The 20,357-nt window shown below is 37.0% G+C and overlaps 1 protein-coding gene across 7 annotated transcripts in view; it reads right to left on the bottom strand.

The window, feature by feature from the left end:
- Positions 1 to 3,079: 3,079 nt before the first annotated feature.
- ZCWPW2 (zinc finger CW-type and PWWP domain containing 2) overlaps positions 3,080 to 20,357 on the bottom strand; it is a 66,779-nt gene continuing 49,501 nt past the window's right edge. For 6 of the 7 annotated variants that reach the window (XM_081160701.1, XM_081160699.1, XM_081160698.1 and 3 more), the window contains 4 exons: positions 12,388 to 12,446; positions 11,229 to 11,296; positions 6,875 to 6,999; positions 3,108 to 3,725 (listed from right to left, as the gene is read on the bottom strand). In XM_081160701.1, coding sequence (XP_081016827.1) covers positions 3,564 to 3,725; positions 6,875 to 6,999; positions 11,229 to 11,296; positions 12,388 to 12,446 — 414 coding nt within the window. In that variant the 3' untranslated portion in view covers positions 3,108 to 3,563. Of the gene's footprint in view, positions 3,726 to 6,874; positions 7,000 to 11,228; positions 11,297 to 12,387; positions 12,447 to 20,357 lie in introns of all 7 variants that reach the window. The other variant, XM_081160697.1, reaches the window with a different exon arrangement.

Below are 20,357 nucleotides of genomic sequence, written 5' to 3'. Positions count from 1 at the left end.
TGGATGTAAAAAGCCTAACATTTAGATACGCGGACATAGAATGTCCCACTTGGACCTTCAGACCAAGTTTATCTATACTAACCAACTCTTCTAAAACCCTAATGAAAGAGTGGGCTCAGCCCTAAAGAAGTACTTAGAAGTCTTTAATTGTGCTATGTCTAGATCTCCTCTTGGGGCCCTATAGAGAGAACTGAAACAATAGAGCAGGATTTGGATATTTTTAGGATTATTTCTACTGGGCTAGAAGTATCTGGAATAGATCTCTATCATTTGTTAGCCCCAATAAATGGTGGAGTCACAGCTTACCAGCTATTTGGTAGAGGCATTTGATGGTAGAATGACTTTGTTCCATCAAATGCACTACATAGGTCACCCCAGGTTCATGAAAGAAAGGTTCCTCAAGAAAAAGCTAATCACCAATGTTTCCCACAGAAGCTCTAGGCCAATTTACAAAGTTTAGGATAGTACCTAGGTCTATTAGTGGATGGATTAAAACTGTTTGTGACCCATCACCCTCTACTGCAGAGCCATTAAGTTCAAGGCTGTACACACTACAGACTTTTGCAGGTACATAGGTGCATTTCCCTGTTCATTCCACTGGTGGCAACAAGAGACTAACTTATCAAAAGTATGCAGCCTGCTGCCAATAAAGATAGAGCTAAGCCTCTTACTACTGGAAATCCCTGCATAAATTCAGCTTCTCAGATGAGGAGAATGGACAGAGACTTCCTGGAAGGGTAATAGAGCTGGATTTGGTGCTCAACTCTCCAGGGTCTGCAGAGCTAACTGGGGACACGGCTTCTAATGGACCCAGATCTTCCATAAGTTCATGGAAACTGTAGACAAACAGGCCTGACCCAACTCATTCCAAAGAGGATCAGTCAGCCACTCCTCAAACCCAATGCCCGGGCAGAAGGCCCTGACATATTGCCTTGTACCTCACATACTGAGCTTGGTGTAACTCATGTACTTAGAATTTAACCTCCGTTGGTGGGCAGGTGCAGCTTCCCTGTGATGTTCTCCTTGGGCCTGGCAAGAGGTTCTGGCTACAAATTATAAGGTACTACCCACCTCTAGGCCTGGCCCAGAAGTCAGCTAATCACACACAGTCCTTGGCACCAGTCCCTAGGAGCAGGTGTGTCACCTTAGGTTCTGTTGAAAGGAGCATGCTAGTTCAATGGGCATAGAAGGGGTATGGCAGGGGCAGTGAGAGAGAATTGCTCTGAGCCAACAATAACCATGGTCATAACTTGCAGAGTTTCCCACATGTCCTCCCCTTGCTAGATGGAAAACCAACAACAAAAAAGAGAAGTTGAGTAACTTGCCTCGGGTCTCCCAGCCAGTAGATGGCAGCACCAGGGGCTGAAGGCAGGCATTCTGTTTCCGCAGTCCCACAGCTCTGCTCTCAGTTATATGGCCTTCCTGGGAACACTGGACATTTACCAGCAGGGAGGGTTTACCAGCCAGGCAGGATTCTCAGCCCTGACTGCTTCTTCATCCCTCTTCCTGGGCACACTCTACCTGCAAATTCGAAAGCCTGTATCCTTACATGGACAGAGGTCCCCCCAGTTTCAGGAGTTTGCAGTTCTCTCTGAGGACAGAACCAACCCCAAATATTTGTTCTCAGAACTATTTTGAGCTGCTCAAGTACACAAAGTCTTCAGTGGAAATTCCAGACTTCTACAACTCAGAACATGGCAGAGATTATTTCAGTGTGGATACTTCAGTATCTGATCTGTGAAATCGGACTCTGATGAGCACTGGCTGTTCTACCAAGAGGAATTAGTTGCAAGTGATCTAATTGATCCACTAGATGGGGGTTTATATCAAGTGCTTGAATTGTTGATAGTCTTTCAAATACAACTGTAGTCATCTTTATAGTTGACTCGAAGCAGTAACAAAAAATGGGACTAATTACTTCTTGAGACATCTTGTGGGCTGTGAATATAAAATCATACTGCCAAGAAAAAGAGGAAGAGTTTTTCTAAAATGCTGTGGAGTAAATTCAGCTGGAAGAAAAAAAGGAAGCCTTAATTGTCACTGTTTTAAACTATGTAGAATTTAAATATGACGTGTTGAGAGACTATTCTAGTCACTCCCATTCTCAGAGAGGTATCAAGATGCAGGCTTTGTCAAGGCATGACTAGTTTAGAATCTGCTGAAGTCAGTTTGGCCCACACTTGATATCTGTCCCACATTTCTAATCTCCATGTATTGTGAATCACAGAAACTTGGAATCTTTCTTGACCCCCCCCCCCCCCGTTTCATCCCTATATCCAATCTCTAAATCCTAATAATTCATTGGTGTTATTTTAGCATGAATCTACCCAATTCTTTCCATCACAGCACCACCATACTTCAGGCTCTCAGAATCTCACAATTGAATTCCCAAAGTAGTCTCCTAACTGGTCTCGACTCCAGGGTTACTCCCTCTCTCTCCATTCTCCACCCTGCTATCTTTCTGAACTATAAAAGGGATTCCAGTGTTTAAAACCCTTCCCTTGGTCCCTACAGTCATAAGCTCCTTCCCTGTATACACAGCCCCCTCGCCTGTTGTAGCTTACTTTCTCACCACACATCACTCCAGCTAATTCAACTAACAGCAGGTCCTAGATGCTCTCTTGTTTTTTCTTCTCTCCTCAAGCTTTGGTTTTTGTTTTTATGTGCTTGGAATGCCCCTTTCCCTACCTCTAACTCCTAGGAGGAGAGACAGGCATAGAGAAGGGGAGCCCGAGCTGGAACTAGAGACGGACATGCACATACACACATTGTGATGTGTACAGAACATGATCTAGACAAATGCCCACTAAGGCAATCCCTAAGGAATGGGGATTCAGAGGAAATGTTAAGAGACTGGTATTGCATGATGCACTCCGTACTTTTCTATATGGTTTAGATTTGTTTTATAGTGAATAGTTTAACTTATCTGTCTATATTTTTAATTACATTTGACCATCCTCACCTCCACATTTACTGATTCAGCGGAAATGGGTCCCAGATTCTGATCTCCCAAAGACGCCCAACAGACTGCTAGTCAGTCAAATTTGGGCACTGTGGTTGAAATAATTATTTCTAATATAATAAAGCAATTGACATTTTTACTTTTTAAGAAAAGCTCCAACTCTATTAAATAACCATTTTTTATATTTCCTTTTATTTTGTAATAGCTTAATTCCACTACAAATACACATTCTCTAAGCATATTAGATTTGAATTATCTGTAAGAATATAATAGACTTGTCAGCCACAACAGCCACATTTGAATAAAGGACTTAAATAATCATTGCAAAGCATGTATTTGTGCAGTTAGTTTCATAAACCATTTTCAAATTAGGGCAAAATAAGAAAAAAAAAACTACAAACATCAGGATTTCTTAAATTCTAAATTTTAACACTGACTTAAATATCATTTGATTGGATCACAAAACAATGTATATTCTCAAAATATAAAGAAGAAAGCTATTACAAATATCAACTTTGCTATACTATATAACTATTTCACTAAACATTTTAAGTTTTTTACTTCGTTTTTATAATTAACCTTTGAAAATATCTATAATGCCCTATAATTCAGACATCAAAGCATCTATTTCTTTAAACTTGTTAGTTATATTTTCAATACACTCCCCAGCTTTTAATTTTAACCCATCAATTACAAGATAGTCCTCTTCATAGTGGGTTTCAAATGGACTGCTTGCAGAAGCTTCAGGACTCCATTGAGGTAACTGTAAAAATAACCATACATTTCATCAGAACTACATTACATGTACTTTACGACTAGGCTTAAATATTTGAACAAAATATAAAGTAGTTGCTAAGTCCTCAAACCGCAGCAGTTACACAAAGTTTTCAGTTATGGTGGGGTGGCCAAATAATGACCCCTATGTATACTATAATGTATAGCAAATGTGTTAGTATAAAAATAATTTATTTAGGTCCCGTCTGTTCCCCAACACTACATATTTTTTTTAATTTTATGCTTTGGGAAAATGTGATCATTTTAATTCTGTGAGTTTCTATATTTATTTTTAAAATTACTATTATAGGGACTACAACTTAAAACTGTTGTAGTCACATTTTCTGTGATCATCTTCTCAGAAGCATCTGCATTACTCAAACAGGAATAGTTTTCTCGAGCTTAGGTAGATAGGACACTGGTAACAATACATGCACGCACACAGGAGACTTATAACTTCAAGGTTCATTAGAGTCAAGTTCCCGTGACATTCAAGAAAAAAAAAGTAGATTAAATAAGTATTTTCATGTATCAAAAATGTACTGTAATACAAATACTTATTAAGTAAACTGTTTTTAATAAATGGCTTATCTAACTTGTGAATTATTCGGATGGATTTTATAAAAATCTGAAATTGATTCCTTCTCACTGCTTGCCAAGTCAGGGCATGCCAACCAGTGTTACTACTAGCTCAAGAAGAACGTCATTAGGAAGGTGACTCTCCTGAGGAAAATAATCTCATAAAGTATTTCAGTGACAGATAGAAATGAACTATTATCATCTCTGTGTATGCTTTTTCCATGTTGCCACTCTCTCCATCAGTAAGGATGCCTGAGAGAAATCAATGTGAAAGCTCACATGTGACATGGATGATGAAAACATCATCAAATTTACAACTTTGAAAATAGCTCAAACAATATCCGCTCCGAGCATGCATATGCTCAGAACTATAAAATGATCAGGTGGTTCTTTTTGGTGTGTTAGCTCATAAGAAGCCACTTTATCCTAAAAACAAAACACGGCTCCCACTGTAACTAAAGTTACCTTTGGAAGCCATATTAACTATTCGAAAGAGGGAGGGAGGGAGGGAGGGAGGGAGGGAGGGAGGGAGGGAGGGAGGGAGGGAGGGAGGGGGGAGACCCATCCCTGGGATGATCACTTCTTTACTTTTAATCTGGAAATTACTCCTCCAGCTTTGATAGCTGGTTTCATTGCTATTCTCCTAGCTAAAAGGTGAACAAGGCCCTAATATCCTGGGCCTGGTGTGAATGCCAGACTTGTAAAGCTCAGTGTGGAGAGTGGCTTATAAACCAGTCAGCAGGAGGCCCTCACCTGCCTGCCAGCGAGTTAAAATGGTTAATTTTTACAATTCCTAAATGACTTTTGAAAGTGTATAATATTGCAAGAATCTAAAACAAAAAGCAATCTCTTGCCTGGTGATGTATTAAAACTATGTATTTTACCCTAAGAAATAAAAATCAGAAGTAATTTTCTGTTTTATCAAGTTACTAGTTATAATGGCAAAACAGAAGCCAAATCTGTGACTGTAAAAGCTCCAGGACATCTCTATAAAAATCAACCCGGCTGTATTTTTGAAAAGATGAACTACAAAGACTGAAAAAACATTGCATAAAACCATATGGTGCTCAAACAAAGCACACATTTGCTAGAAAAGAAAAATTTTTATAGTAATTATATGCGTGTGTGTGACCAATCTATAGATCTTGTTCTCTAAAAGGTGAGATACAGAAACAAGGTTTTGAAAAAGGCACTCTAAATGGAAAAATGGCATTTTCAACCCATGCAAATTCAGGTTCAAGTTGGTATCACTGGTACTGATCAAGAAAACAATCATGTTTTTCTACTCAGTAAGAGTTTTTAACAATTTTATGTATTTTCTTTGAACACACTGATCTCAACTGTAAATTCTGTACATTTTCTTGATTTCTAACTCAATAAAGGAGGTGTTTAAGAATCTTCTCTATTCTTGTTGAAGTTCTGAATAAAATCATGCAATTGGGCAGCCTGTGGAAGTGTTTTATTTTTGGGGGGGTAGTTGCTCAAAGTGAGAATGGGGGAAAGAGATAAAGTAAGGAAACCTTTGCACTATTTTCTCTAGTGAATGCCATTTCTCACCTGTAATAATAGTTGACCTTAGGTGTCACTTACTACACGAAGCACTTTTTCCTGGTTTGCCTTATTTAACCCTCAAAACAATTCTCTGAGGCAAGTGATAAGCAACTTTGCCAGGTTACACAAGTCCTCAGTGGCAGGACCAGGGCCGGGACACAGGCATTCCATTCCACAGTCAGTGCTCCTGCCCACTGCTCTCTGGACTCCAGCCCCCCTATATAGCCAAATGCCTGAATGAGAGAATGGACGACACCATAAGATACCTGACTCCTCGCTGCCCTTTCTCTTCCTAACTACGCAGGGAACAGCAGTACTACCTTGCGGCAGTGGCTACCTTGTGACTTTTTTCCACACCCACCACACTGCTGCTCTGTATTAATGACCTGGGTGTGTAACCTCATTTTATTTGCAGGTACACGGAACTAATATGCTGAGCAGTTTGTCAACCAATTTCTGTTATCATATATAAGTATTAAATAAAGTTAAGCACACATGGCCTTTCTCAGCCCAACAGGGCTGGCCAAAAGGGAAAAGAAGGACAGATCTAGATATGAATGGTGATGCGTATCACAGTAAAAGATTCTACCCCCATCCTTTAATAATGGCGCTTGTCCCTATAGGAGTTATCCCTGTGCATGAAATACACAGGGCAGATTTCCCCGAGAGCTGCTCTGATCCTGGCCCCCTCCAGAGACTGGCAGCGGGGAGGAGGCCTCTTTAGTGGCTCCCCCTCACTACGGCGAGCCTGTTCCATCTCTCTTCATTCCAGCCTCAAAGATCTGAAACCAAAAGAGCTCCTCTGTTGAAACTCAGATATTTTTTTACAAAGACTGACAGATCTATTCTGATTTCTCAACAGGTGACTAGTCTATTGTTCAGCTCATGATAATCAAGGGCTCAAATCTGAGAAGTGAAAAAAATTTCCATATACTTAAAATGTACATCCAGGAACAATTTCTGCCATGTAAAGAATTTATAGTTGCTATTTATAACGATCAATATTACCTTTTCTCCTGTATTTATTTCCTCTCCATGTTCCTCTTTGGACTCATCGGGCATTGCTGTGGGTTCGAGAGTTTGCTGTAGCATTTGCTCCAGTTCTTTTAGTAAAACTTCTGTCTCAGAGACCACTAAAAAAAATCATTAATATAGTAAAAAAAAAAAAAAGCTACGTTAATTCAATCTAATTCATAATCATAGCCACCCCAAAAGAGGAAATCTTCCAAATATTATAAGATAAAAAAATAAATATTTTGTATAAATTTCACATACGGCCTCTGCTTAATGCAAAATTATTCTGGATTTCCAGGTGAATATTTTACAACTATTCCTTGAAAGATGTAGGTGACATTCTTACTATGTGTAGACCACAAAGTACCCCCAAACAACAAAAGCTCACTAAAATTTTGTGTGTGTTTTTTAAATCAGGAGTCAAAGGCAATAAACTAAATTATGTTATTTGTAGACCAGGGGTTAGTGAACTTTTCCTGTGAAGGGACGGAGAGTACATTTCAGGCTTTGTGGGCCAGATGGTTTCTGTCACAGCTACTCAATTCTGCTGCTGTAGTGCAAATCATAGACACGTACATAAACAAATGAGAAGGGTTATGTTCCAATAAAACTTTATTTACAAAAACAGGCAGTGAATGGTAGGACTGTGGGCCACAGTTGCCAATCTGCAATATACTGTTAAAACTACTGTTTAAAAGGGAAGCCATGTGGTTAAGTGGGTAGGCTAGGCCCAGGCTAGTTTATTCCTAATCCAAATATCAACACATCTTAATTGCCTAATCTGTTATTTTTAAAAAACACTTAAAAGTTTTGTGTGTATGTGTGTCTGTGCATGCTACTGTGACAGAAATATATAAGTCAGCAAAAAATCTGGTAATTCACTGAACTTGCTGAGATAAAATAATACACCCCCACCAAAGGAATAAACACCTATCATAACTCTATAGACTCAACTACTGATTAACAATATGCAACTGAATTTCTGACTTAAATAAAACAAATATTTTCATTTGATACGGAGTCTTGTTGAGGTAAAGATCAAGGAAAGGGGCCATGTGTGGCCTGCTGTCCTGTACAACAGACAGATGGAGCATCTGAGAAGTCCTTCCAAAGGCAACATGATTCCAAGAGAAAGGCCATGAATACACATCCTATCACCTTCCACTCTGGTTACAAAAATCTGACACACCACCTCTTCTTATCCACTGTTCATTGGCAGGTCACCAAAAATCACACTACGTAGCACAGCTGAAAGTCCATTGAACATGAAAATAGACCAAGCAAGATACACATTTTAGAGCTAAAATATTACCACTGAATATAGAACCAAGGTGTTCGCAGCAATAACATTAATTTTTAATGTAACTGTTGAATATATTTAAATTTTTTCTGATTAACAATGTTTAGGTGGAGTGAGCTATATATCCATATGAGATTTATATCCATCCATCCATCCATCCACACACACACAAACACACATACACACACGTATCCTTGTAAACTAAGTATGCTGTAAGGTAAAAGACAGAAGTTACTAATGTGAGAAGTTTTTATGCATTGTTTCCTTTCCTCGAGTTCAAAAGAATCCATACTTTATTATCATCTTTGTTGATAATTTTCTCTTATAAGAAATTTTTAAATTCTGCTAAAACATTGTTTATTAAAAAATGGTGTTAAATAAGGTTATGGGAGGTTAGTAAATAAGAAGTTTTCCTTTCCTGGTTGTCCTTACAGTACTGGAAAAACAACTGTTAGTTTACATTTTTCACACAGCAGTTTTGGCTACAAAAATAATTTTTCTGTCAATACTTATTGCTTTCTACAGTTACTTTTATAGTCAATCAACATATATTTATTCTGTGCCTACTAAGGGCCAGGGACTCTGGAGAATAGGTCTAGACCAATGAGGCTTCCTGGCCCTCATGTCTTCCCAGCCAATCTTAGGCTTTCTCTATGGAAAACTTTCAAAACAGTTGGAAAGCAGCTTTCTGATAAGCCATTCCAAACGTTAGGACCAGTTCCTATGCTCAAAAATAAAACATCAAAAACTGTAATTGACGTGTTGTATCCACGTAGATGAGCATTCTATAGTAACTGCTAAAGCCTAAGAACACTGAGTATGAACTATTACATTTTAGAACAATGATATTCAAAATTTGGTGGGCACAGGAATCACCTGGAGAGCTTATCTAAAAATACAAATACAACCCTATGTCCCAAATTTTCTAGAGGAATATACATTTTTGTTGAAGCAATTGTGTTAATGAAACTAACCTCTCTGTATGACAAACTTCTCACTTAGTAACCTGTTACTTAACACTTGCGGTTAACCACTTGCGGTTATCTTCACACTGATTGGCCAGTGCTGCTCACAGGTGCTGTGTTTTCCTACTTTACATTCTGAGTCTACAGATACTGACGCTGACATTTAATGCACCATTGAGAAGATGGATTTTGAGCTATGCTCTAAAGGAAAAATGGCACAAAAACATCTTTATATTTCTAAAGCTATGCTAAAATCCAATCAATTTATGATAATGAATGTCGTTGCTGAAGGCATTGTGGGCTCTCTGTTTTCAAGTGATCTGGAAAAATATGTACACTGTCTTTTGAACAAGGCAGATAAAGTAACGGATGGCTTCATAAATCAACCAGGGTTCCTAACACCAGCTTGACGGATGTCAAATCCTGCTTCCAGAGCAGCAGGAGTGTTGCTTTTCTAAAGAGGTATCCCTATACTATGAACTGGTAGAGCTCAAAAATAATTCTCAGGAAACAGCAGTTACTGTAATCTGCAAACTAGGTTATCAAAATTGGTCAATGATAGCTTCCAAAGATAGAGACAGAATGAATGCCTCTGTTGATTGCATGACCAATCATCTTCTATCAATACTGATTATCCTGTGGTTTCCCTGACTTCCACGAATTTGTTGTTCAGAGTAAAGTGATAGCATTACAGCTGCTCCATCACTCAGAGAAAGGGGGGGGGGGAATCTCATATGAATTCCATATCTGGCTTTTAAAAATGAAGTTTTATAAAATAAATCAAATTGTCTTTCCATTCCTGATAAGAAATGCTGTTTGTCTCAATAAATCAGTTACTATTTTAAAAGCATTCAAATGTATATTTATGGAGTGTTCTTTGATCTCTACTTCTCTATTAAATGTTTAAGGAAGCTGTTTCCTTCCTTATATAAAGAGGTTACTGGTCGGGTTACCCCAAAGCTAGCACTAAAAAACATCATCTTAAATAAATTTGCAGGGTCACTTTTAAAGCCACACAGAATGAATGTGAGACTCCTGAAAAGGCTTCCCTTTAATGGATAACTCCTGAGATGAATTCACTCACTTATTCGGAAGAGACACTTCCTGCCAAGGGACTCCTGTCTGCAGTGGATTCCTTCTGCAGTATCCCTAGTGAGTCGGAGGGAGAATGATCCCAGCAGTGGAGCCCTCAGCTGCAGTGCCAGGGCCTCCTAGTGGGAACTCTCTGAGGGATAAGCCGACGTTTGCCTTTCTACAGGAATATCTGAACTGATCTTGTGCGGCAAAGGGACAAAACAGCCAAGAAAGGGCACTTTAATTAGCAGGAAAGCAGCCGCCATAAGGAGAGAGAGAAACAACAGAACTTTGTAGTGGTTTGGAGAACAAAGGATTAAAAATAATAACTACCCAACCTTCCTCTACCTGTTTTTCTTTCTTTTAATGAGACTATAAATAAATGGCCATTCAGCCAATTGAAATGCATACCATAAGAACTGGGGGTGGCTACAAGGGAAAGGGGGTATAGCTGGAATAACTTCTTGGGGTTTAATGTGTTTTGAAACCTCTTTGCATGGCTGCCAAAGTTCCAGCTTGCAAATAAGCATTTGCCTGCTTTTCAAGACTCACAAAAATGCACAAAGGGTAAAGTACTTTTGAAACTAAAACCTTCTCCCTGCATTCCATGTTCACCTACTGTGTCCTAATGCCAATGGCTGTTCAGCTGGAAGCCCCAGGCTGCTGCTTTTCTTCCTTCTCTCCCTTTGGCACCCCTAAGACGCTAAAAAATTTGGAATGAAGAGGTCTGGACTGAAATGTATTGATGCTGATATTTCTTCCCACAACTGCTGGTGCTTTATTTAAAAACAAAAATTAAATACATGCTAAAACCAGAGAAAATTTAATTCAAGGGAATACAAATGTAAAGACAATTGAAAAGCCCTAGAATGTAAATCAATACCAAAAATAACCCACCAATGTTTCTCAGTATGTATATATGTACAGCATTTCTTCTCTTCCAAGGACCATACCTACATTTCGTAGAATTAAAGGTAAAAGAGCTAAATGCAGCTGGGCCTTCACATACCCATGTTTTCCTTTGACAAGGCATCACCTGAACCAACATCTTCAACAGAGCATTTTAAAGTAGCTTTCCTAGAAAAAGAATGCGACAGAGTTAGTTTCAAATGATCAATCATGTATATTTAAATGACAGTTCATGTATATGCATTGGTAATTATAAACTAGGAATGTATATTTATCTTGAAGTGCTTTTTCTTGGTTGTTTTATACTGTAAGCCAGCCCGATACAGTGACAAACCAAAGGGGAATAGTATTGATTTGAGCTCTCACTAGGTGAAAGGCAGTAATGATCTACCAAGCACCTTACATGGGCTTTTTCATGTAATCCTTCCCCCGGAAGCCCACTAAGTAATTGTCACTCCCATTGTGTAAAGAAACCGAGGCTCTGAGAAATTGAGAAACTTGACAACGTAGGTAAGTGGTTGAGCATGACAGCACTAAATTCTGTCCGACTGCAAAACCTATGCTTTTCCACTATACCATGTGGCTAAGAGTCAGCAAAGATTTGTCCAAATGCATTTTCTCTAACCGTAAGATCCTGAGACAGCCAGTTAGCTCTCTAAGCCACAAGTTCTTCACCTTTTTACATGGAGATAATTATGATACACCCCCTATCTATTTTGCTGGGGTAACTGGGATGTGTAACTGAGATAAGACAGTTAAAGTCCATTTCAAAAATGTAATTACTCATCTTCTGAAAAAGGGCAAAGAAGAAGGACTATCACATTAGAGTCAGTCTTTCTCTTTGAGTAGGACTCTCTTCAACACAGTACTGATTACCATTTATTAAAAACAAATAAGTAAACAACCTGAATGGCTGGTTTAATGATAAACACTAAAAGTTGTCATCAGTGGCTTATGAGTTCATTGTAAAGGCCTGTTTTTTGTTCCCATGACCTATTTTAACCTAAAAACGTGCTTCTCATCTGGTTGCTCACATGATATTAATCTGTGAAAGTTCTGGTTCAGCATATTTGTATAAACATCAAACTTCCTCCATACTTCTAACACTACAACTTATCATTATATTAATTCTTTTAGAAAATTTTGCACACAATTGTTTCCCTAGAGAAACAGAATGAAGAGTTGAGGAAAATATCATATAAGTATGTCCATATATTTTTCAATTTTATCATAATTCTTTTTGATTAAAAATAACATACCTCTTCCTTTTTCTGAACTTGGGCATTTTCTTTTCAGTATTATTTTTGGAAACTGGCATCTGTAAAATAACAACAAAAATATGTGATAGTTCATATGGGACTGGGTGAATTCAATATAATAGTGGATCCTATATGGGCCCAGTAATTTAGTCCAGAAGAAAAACTCTGGACCATAGCCCCAAACAACACCTGTAACTCTAAGTCAACCACTTCACAGTCCTTGCAATTACATTGATCTGCTCAACTTCCAGGAATGGTAGACTGATTCAAATGAATACCTATTCCTTACATCTAGGTTCAACACCACAAAGTAAAACAACTTTTAAGTTTTAATACATATATGACCATTAAGGAAAGAAAAAGAAATATTCATCTGTCAGAAACATGAGGAATATAAAACTACATGTTTGGGAATTGACATGGTGAAGCCCACATGAAATTTGCCCCAGGATAGGGCCAAAAGGACTTGGGACTGGGGCTTTACTGCCTAAGCAAAGACACGGTGAAGAACTTGGAGAGATTAGAACCTTCATACATTGCTGTGAGCATGAAATGGTGGAGCCACTTCAGAACACAGTTTGACAGTTCCTCAAAATATTAAATGTAGAGTTACCCTGTGATTCAGCAATTCCACTGCTAGGTATATAGCCACAAGAAATAAAAACATATGTCCACAGAGAATTGTACATAAGTATTCATAATAGCATTATTCATAATAGCCTGAAAATAGAAACAACCCAAATGTCCATCAGTAGATAGGTAATATGTGGTTAGCCATACAATGGGATATTATCAGTCTTTAAAAATAATGAAGTAAAGACACATACTACAACATGGCCAAATCGTGAAAGCAATATGCTAAGTGAAAGGTGAGGATGTCAGAAACAAAAGGCCACATGTATGATTCCATTTATCTGACACGTCCAGAAAAGGCACATCCACAGAGACAGAAGTAGATTAGTGGTTGCCAGGGCCTCTGGGGAGGTGACTGCCAATGGGTATGTGGTTTCCTTCTGGGGCGTTGAAAACAGGTTCTAAAATTAGAAAGTGGTACTGGTTGCACAACTGTAAATATACTAAAATCCGCTGAACTGTACACTGCAAAATTATATCTCAACAAAGGTATAGTGAAAAAAACAGTGGCATAGAAAAATTGAAAGAAAGAAGATAAAATGCATTATATCAATAATTATTAATAAAAGGAGACCAATGTAGAAGTATTGTTGTTAGAAAAAAGTGGATGTTAAGGCAAAAACCATAATCAGAGATAAAAGGGTTATTACTCAATGCTAAAAAACCCACCTAGAAAGAATAATAGTCCTGAACCAGTATGTACCTAAGGTCTTAGCCTTAAAATATACAAGGCAAAACAATTAAAAGTAGAAACTGATGAATCTAAAGTTAAAATGGGATATTTTAATTTACTTCTCATAGAAAAAAATTATAAAGCAAACACAGATTAGTGAAGAAATAGGAGAATTCAACAAAACAAATAATAAGTTTAATAAACACATATTGAAGCCGGCACCAAGTAATTAAAGAATACATATTGTTTTCAAGCCTGAAATATTCACAGACTTGACCACCTATTGGGCCACAAAGGAAGTTTCAAAAACGTTAAAATAATCTCTATTTTACAGACCATACTCACTGACTAAAGTGCAATAAAACAAGAAGTCAAACCCCAAAAGACAGCTGAATGAATCTATAATCAATTTGTAGATACAGAATAATTCCCCTTCTCCCATGAACCTTCCTGTGATAAGAGTTACGATCTATGTCATTTAGATCAGGGTTACTCTCTCACATTTTATTTCAGTTATTTGTATACAACACTTATCTTCTCACTGGGTAATACACTGTCTCCATGCCATACCTTTCATACTGTAGGTGCACATGAAGTGTCTATGGAACAAATTAATGAATAAATGTTGGGAAAGATAGGATAAAGACAAATATCAGCATAAGGAAACAATGGTGTCAATGTTACTGTCCATTCGGTGCTGCCATTGTTGGTGAGTCAGGCATTTAACAAACTCATACAATTTACCCTCAGCTTCTAAGACAGTTCAGGGCAACTTTCAGCTCAATACGTTTGTTAGCTTCTTTTATCTCTCGTCTTTTCGCTGTAACTTGCTAAAGTGAGAATTTTCTTAGCCCATTTTGTCGAATTCCTTCAGTTTCACAGATCTTGATTTTACTGATCTTGAATCAAGCCTCTAAACTGCAAAGGTAGGAACAATTTTTTAAAAATTTACTATGTTTAGCAGCTAGCAGAGTGACACACTGTACATTCAAAAACATTAACTACAATGAGATGAAGGCTGAATTTAATAATTCTCAAAGCATTATTAAACAGCTTAAATAATAATCATTCAAGGGAAGTTTGTATGAAACACTCAAAGAATTCATCCTGTGATGAGGCTAAAGACTAAGCAGGTGTTCTTCTTTTTGTGATCTTCAACCTCAAGGAAATATTCAAATGTGTGTTTTTTAAGACTGGAAAAAATATATACATACATTATATAATATATATATATGAAGAAGACTAAGTCTTTATCATAATATATGATACATATTTAAAGAGCATATAGAAAATATTGTTGTCTAAATCATTAACCTACATCTCCAAAGACAATGTAAAGCTATTATTTCCAGCTTGTTATTAAGGATTAGCATAAATTATCTGCATATTTGCATATGAAGTGAAAGGATTACGACAACAAAAAATTAAGGTAACAAAGTGCAAACTATGTTATAGGTATGAATTGAAAGAAATATTGTTAAACAGCTACCATAAATAAGAAAGATTTGTGTTGGCGATAGAAGTTCCTTTTCTCCATAGCAGCCAAAGTGAACTAGTCAATGTTTGACAAAATGCCCTGTGCATTCCTGCTCCAAGTCTTTGATAAAGTATGACATGGGGGAGAAGAGAGCCAAATCTGGAATGACAGGATCATGATTTGAATGTGAACTCCTGACACTCACTAGCTGTATAGATTTTGATTAAGTCACTCTAATATCTAAGTGGTATAGACACTTAATATATATTTTCTGATTAAATGACCATTCTGCATTTCAGGGTCTTCTTTTGTTAAATAATATTAAAAAACAAACAAACAAAAAACCCTACCTCAAAGCATTGGAGGGAAAATTAAGTAAACAACATGCCAAAAAGTATCCACCAGTGCTCGGCTATTAGATAATGTCCAATCAGTGTTTAACCTATTACACTAGTCCACTGGGTCACTGTCAGGATTCTGTCCTTTCTCCATTAGAGCATATGACAGGGAGCTTGGCACTGTTGTGGTTGCACTGTGGTAGTATGTTAGTTTCCCAAGGCTGCCACAAACTTGGTAAAGTGTAAGCAATGTATTATTTTACAGTTCTGTAAGATAGAAGTCTGTCTCATAAAAATATCCATCCTTGGATTTAGGGCCCACCTAATCCAGGATGATCTCATCTTGAAATCCTTACCTTAATTATATCTTCAAAGACCCTTATTTCAAATAAGGTCATACTCTGCGGTTCCTGGTGGACATATCTTTTGGGGGGGTCTATGATTCAACCTACAAGTAGATACTATAACCTTTCTTTATTCCATCCTTCTACCTCCCTTTTGTGTTTCATAGCTGACTCTATGTTATCTAGCCCAGTGTTATTCAGACTAAGGACTACAGCGTGACAGAATCAGCAACACCTGAGAGTTTGTTAGAAATGCAAATTCTCATGCCCACCCTATGTCTACTGAGTCAGACACTCTGGGAGTGGGGCATAGGAATCTGTATTTAAATAAGATCTTCAGGTGACTTTTAAGCAAACTAAAGTTTTCCAGGCACTGGTCTAGCCCACACCCATCCACATAAATATGCTATATAAGCTTTGTTGATTTTAAAGAAACCAAAGTAAATATTAATTCTTTTCTTGTTGAATGTAAAAAACAAAGAGATATATGTACAGAGAGTACACGCCATTTTCTGAGAAAAAAATACATATTTAGTGATAATTAGGATTGCTGACTTAAATGGCAAACAAAATTGCCTTTAATTGCAAAGAACAGAAAATCCAAAATAATTGTGTATATATCAGATTTGTACAATCTGCATAAACTGACTTGACATTGCCCATTTCCTTAAGTCACTATTCATCAAAATGAAAATCTTTTTTTATTTTTAAACAAGAAGTTTGTTAGTTGTGTTAAATCTGAAGGTGTAAAACTTTGATTCAGCATTTTATGCTCATAGAAGACAGAAATATATTTCATAACCTTCCTTTGAGAGTAACTGTCAGTCAATAATCACTAAAGAGCTCCCTACTTTGACAGAATTTCCAAAAGTGTATCTGTGTCTTGAATAATGTACACAGGCTCCTTGTCAAAAGTTATCATACAAAAGGAAAAGCCAATACTCTCATTTAACTTTGGGAAATCTGGTGGGAAAATGTCTGCTCGGCATAAGGATGAAAACGGGCTTCATGGAGCATTGTAAACAATGGTTATTACTTAAGCTGAATATCTGGAGAGTATAAAGAATAAAGGTAAGTCTTCAGGCCTAGATAATGACTGTTTTTAACACTTTTTAGAAAAAAGGAAAAGGTTGAAATGAGCATTTTCTAGCTCTATTTTCAACATGATTTCAACAGAGAGAATATAAATCTGCATAAATATCAGTCAATTACCATATACTCCAGTACAGTCAACCTTTGGTAGAGTTCAGTATTCCTGTGAGACTCGAACAGTATCAGAGATCAGTCCCTGGCAATATGACTTATAAATGCCCTGCTGTCCCCTGCCCTATTTCTTCAGCCACGTGCAAGTTCACACTAAAGCGCTATGAATTTCTCTGCTTTGAGGGGCTTACCAGAGAAAACACTGACCTGTGTACTTAAGCCATGAGCTGAGACACAGGAGAGTATTTTCCCTAAAAATAGAAGTTGGCCACTAGACCACCTTAAACAGAAGGCATGAAAGACCTATTAAAATACCTCCCAATCCTGGCTGAGGTAGAAGTAACAGGACACCAAGAAGCTCTATGATTTTGTACTTCACTTGATAATTTTTAAAGTCTTGGACTTAATTTTTTAATGTTATCTGGATCCAATGTTATCTATCTATCTATACCAAGGAGAGAACACAGAAATTTGGGAATTGTTTTTCCTTTTTAAACAGCTCAGATTTCACTCATATCTATAAAGAGCTTAAGAATACTAAAGACTAATCAAAACAGGGTGTCCTGGGAGGAAAGACGCCCATGAAAAGCAGAACTTATGTCACAGTTTATCTGAGTGAATGGAGCCAGTAAATGTGATTATTTGATCTCTAATTAGAGACTCTCTAAAAATCCAACTCTATTGAAAACAACTCCTATTTATGTATAGTTTTTGTATAAAGTCACTGGGTGTTTTAGCAAGATGAATGTTGGGAGAAGATAATGTTTCTAAGGAAGACTTTCTAGAATCTACATATTTCAATTCAATTTTAAAAAGCTGATGCACGTAGAACCATCAGGGATTATAGTATCTATATTACACATTTTTTTCTGGACAAAAGAATGAATGTTGAGAGTTTCATTATCTGTTTTGCCATATTTTGCTCCATCAACTAGAGTAGTGAGGATAACTGGCCTGATTCTTTGACCTATGAATCACTGTCAAATGTTCTGAGCATTTACCATCAGCACTGTGCAAAACATGATCTCTCTCCTTCACAGGAACAGACTCTACACAATAGCAAAATTTTAAAAGATTATCCTTTTAAAAATGTTATCTGGATCCAAGTCTTTTCATCAAGTTTCTGATGATTCCAGAGGTTGAAATGGAGAATAGTCTTGTACCCAGGATCGTGGAAGGACATGGAAGGTATACCTCCGTCTGTATAATCCGGTGACTGTGTTTCCCCAGTATATAGGGGAGTACAGATTTAGAGTGTGTACCTAATATACATCTTTCACAGTACAGAGATTAATTTTTAGAACAAAGTGAAAGTATGAAATACACAAGCAAAAAGGAAGATACATAGCACCCGAAGTCATTTTAAAGGATTAAAATGTAATAATTTATAGGTCTTCAAAGAAAGAAACTAGGTTTATCTTGTCTGATATAAATGAAAAGTTGGAAGACTGGTAGGGAGAAAGCAAATGTTTTTATATTTGAAATTGTAGATGAATTCTCATAAGTTATAAGGAAATTTTCACTGATAATGTATTTTACACTTACCTTTGCAAATAGGAAAATAGCAGTTATTACTACTGGGCACAAAAAGATCATTTAATATCTAATGCAACACCTACAACCTATACTACAAACCCATTATTCAAATTCTGATGGTAAGATATATCAATAACCACTCTATCGATGAGTAATACTGTTTTTAGATTTCATGTAATGAAACCAGGAGATGGTGAATGAGAAATATTCTAACCTTTGAAAGATTCATTTTGTGTGTAGCTTGATGCTGAAGAGAGAGCTTATGTGTGGCTGGATCAGAGAAAGGGTTTTGCTTGTAATAAATATAATCAGTAAAATAAACTGAAGAGCCTTTAGTCCCAAATAACAAAGGGCAATACCTAGAAATTTCTTTATGTGAAAACTCGGACTCAAGTTGAAGAAGTTTTTGTTTCTCAACAACAGAGCAATCATATTTGGTAGAAATCTCTTTATTGTTTTCTGGCTCAAAGTTAAAACACAGAATAGAAAATGTGGAAAGTTGTGGTTGAAACGTTTTGAATTTCCAGAATCTGTGACAACAGATTTTAGATATTACTAAACTTGAATTCCAAGTGAACTAATAGATCTGAGTGAGTTTTAAACAGGCATTATGTATAGAGAAACAAAATTAATACAATACTTCTACTATTATAAATGGTGACATTCAAATGATACTAATTTGTTTTTTAGTAATTAGGATGGAAATAATTCTTAAAAGACAAAAGAAAAGAATTGCTGACAAACATGAATTTCCATTTACCAAGCACCAGATCAGCATAACTAAAACGAATTTTCTCGGATAAATCACTGCACTGGGGCAAATCTCTGGTTTCGGAAGAGAAGGCAGCGCCAACATTCCTGTTCACTTCTGCTTTCTACAGCACCCCCCAGGGTGGCAACCCACAAAAACAGGCAGCCCAGCAGCCCTGTGCATGGAAAAACTGCCCTCTATCGCCACTCCTCACCAGCACTTCTTCCACTACAAGCTGTGACCTTGGACAACAGCATGCTCCTCACACTAGGCCACTGTTGCTTTATCTCCAAGTAAAATAAACAAAGGAGATTCTACCTCTGCTATACTCACCCAGAGGCACATTTCCCCTCTAACCCCAGCTCCCTCCAATGCCACTGCCCATTTTAAGACAAGAAGCAGCTCAATTTAGTTAAAATCAGACCCACTGAATGAAAGTCAAATCAAACAAGGGTTAAGCAAGTCCTCAAGTAGACTCTTCTTTTATTTAAAGAGCAAATACAATCATCCACACCAGAAAATAGTTACTCTGAATCAAAGGATCTTTGTTTGCTCTCATAAATGGTATTATAAAAGGATATCTGAGATTAATCCATTTTATCTAATTTTGATATTATACTACTAACAGTTATCCTGTAGAATTCCCACAGATTGTAATTCAAGATAAAATAGGTGAATTCTGCAACCGAGTCAAGGACGTTTAGTTATTAAGTTACTAAAGAGTAGTTTGTTAAAAATTATTCCCCTGGAGGGGTGTTTCACAACAGTGCCTTCTGGTGGCAGTTTCTCTCTGCTGATTTTGATCATAGGGTAACTGAAATTACTATGAAAAGAACTTTCTATTTTAAAGTTTCCAGTGATTGATTTAAACTGATAAATGGACAATGTTCTATATTAATATATATTTATTTATATGCATTTGAAAAATGCAAATGCACATCAAAAGAGTGCATTTACATTTTAAAATTTAGATTAGGAAACTTTGGGGGGTGATAAAAATGGTGTCTATTTTGAT

The sequence above is a fragment of the Miniopterus schreibersii genome (assembly GCF_964146895.1).
Source record: "Miniopterus schreibersii genome assembly, chromosome: 15".
In the NCBI taxonomy this organism is placed as follows: Eukaryota; Metazoa; Chordata; class Mammalia; order Chiroptera; family Miniopteridae; genus Miniopterus; species Miniopterus schreibersii.
The sequence above is the reverse complement of the archived record's forward strand: the minus strand, read 5'-3'. Positions and strand labels throughout refer to the sequence as shown.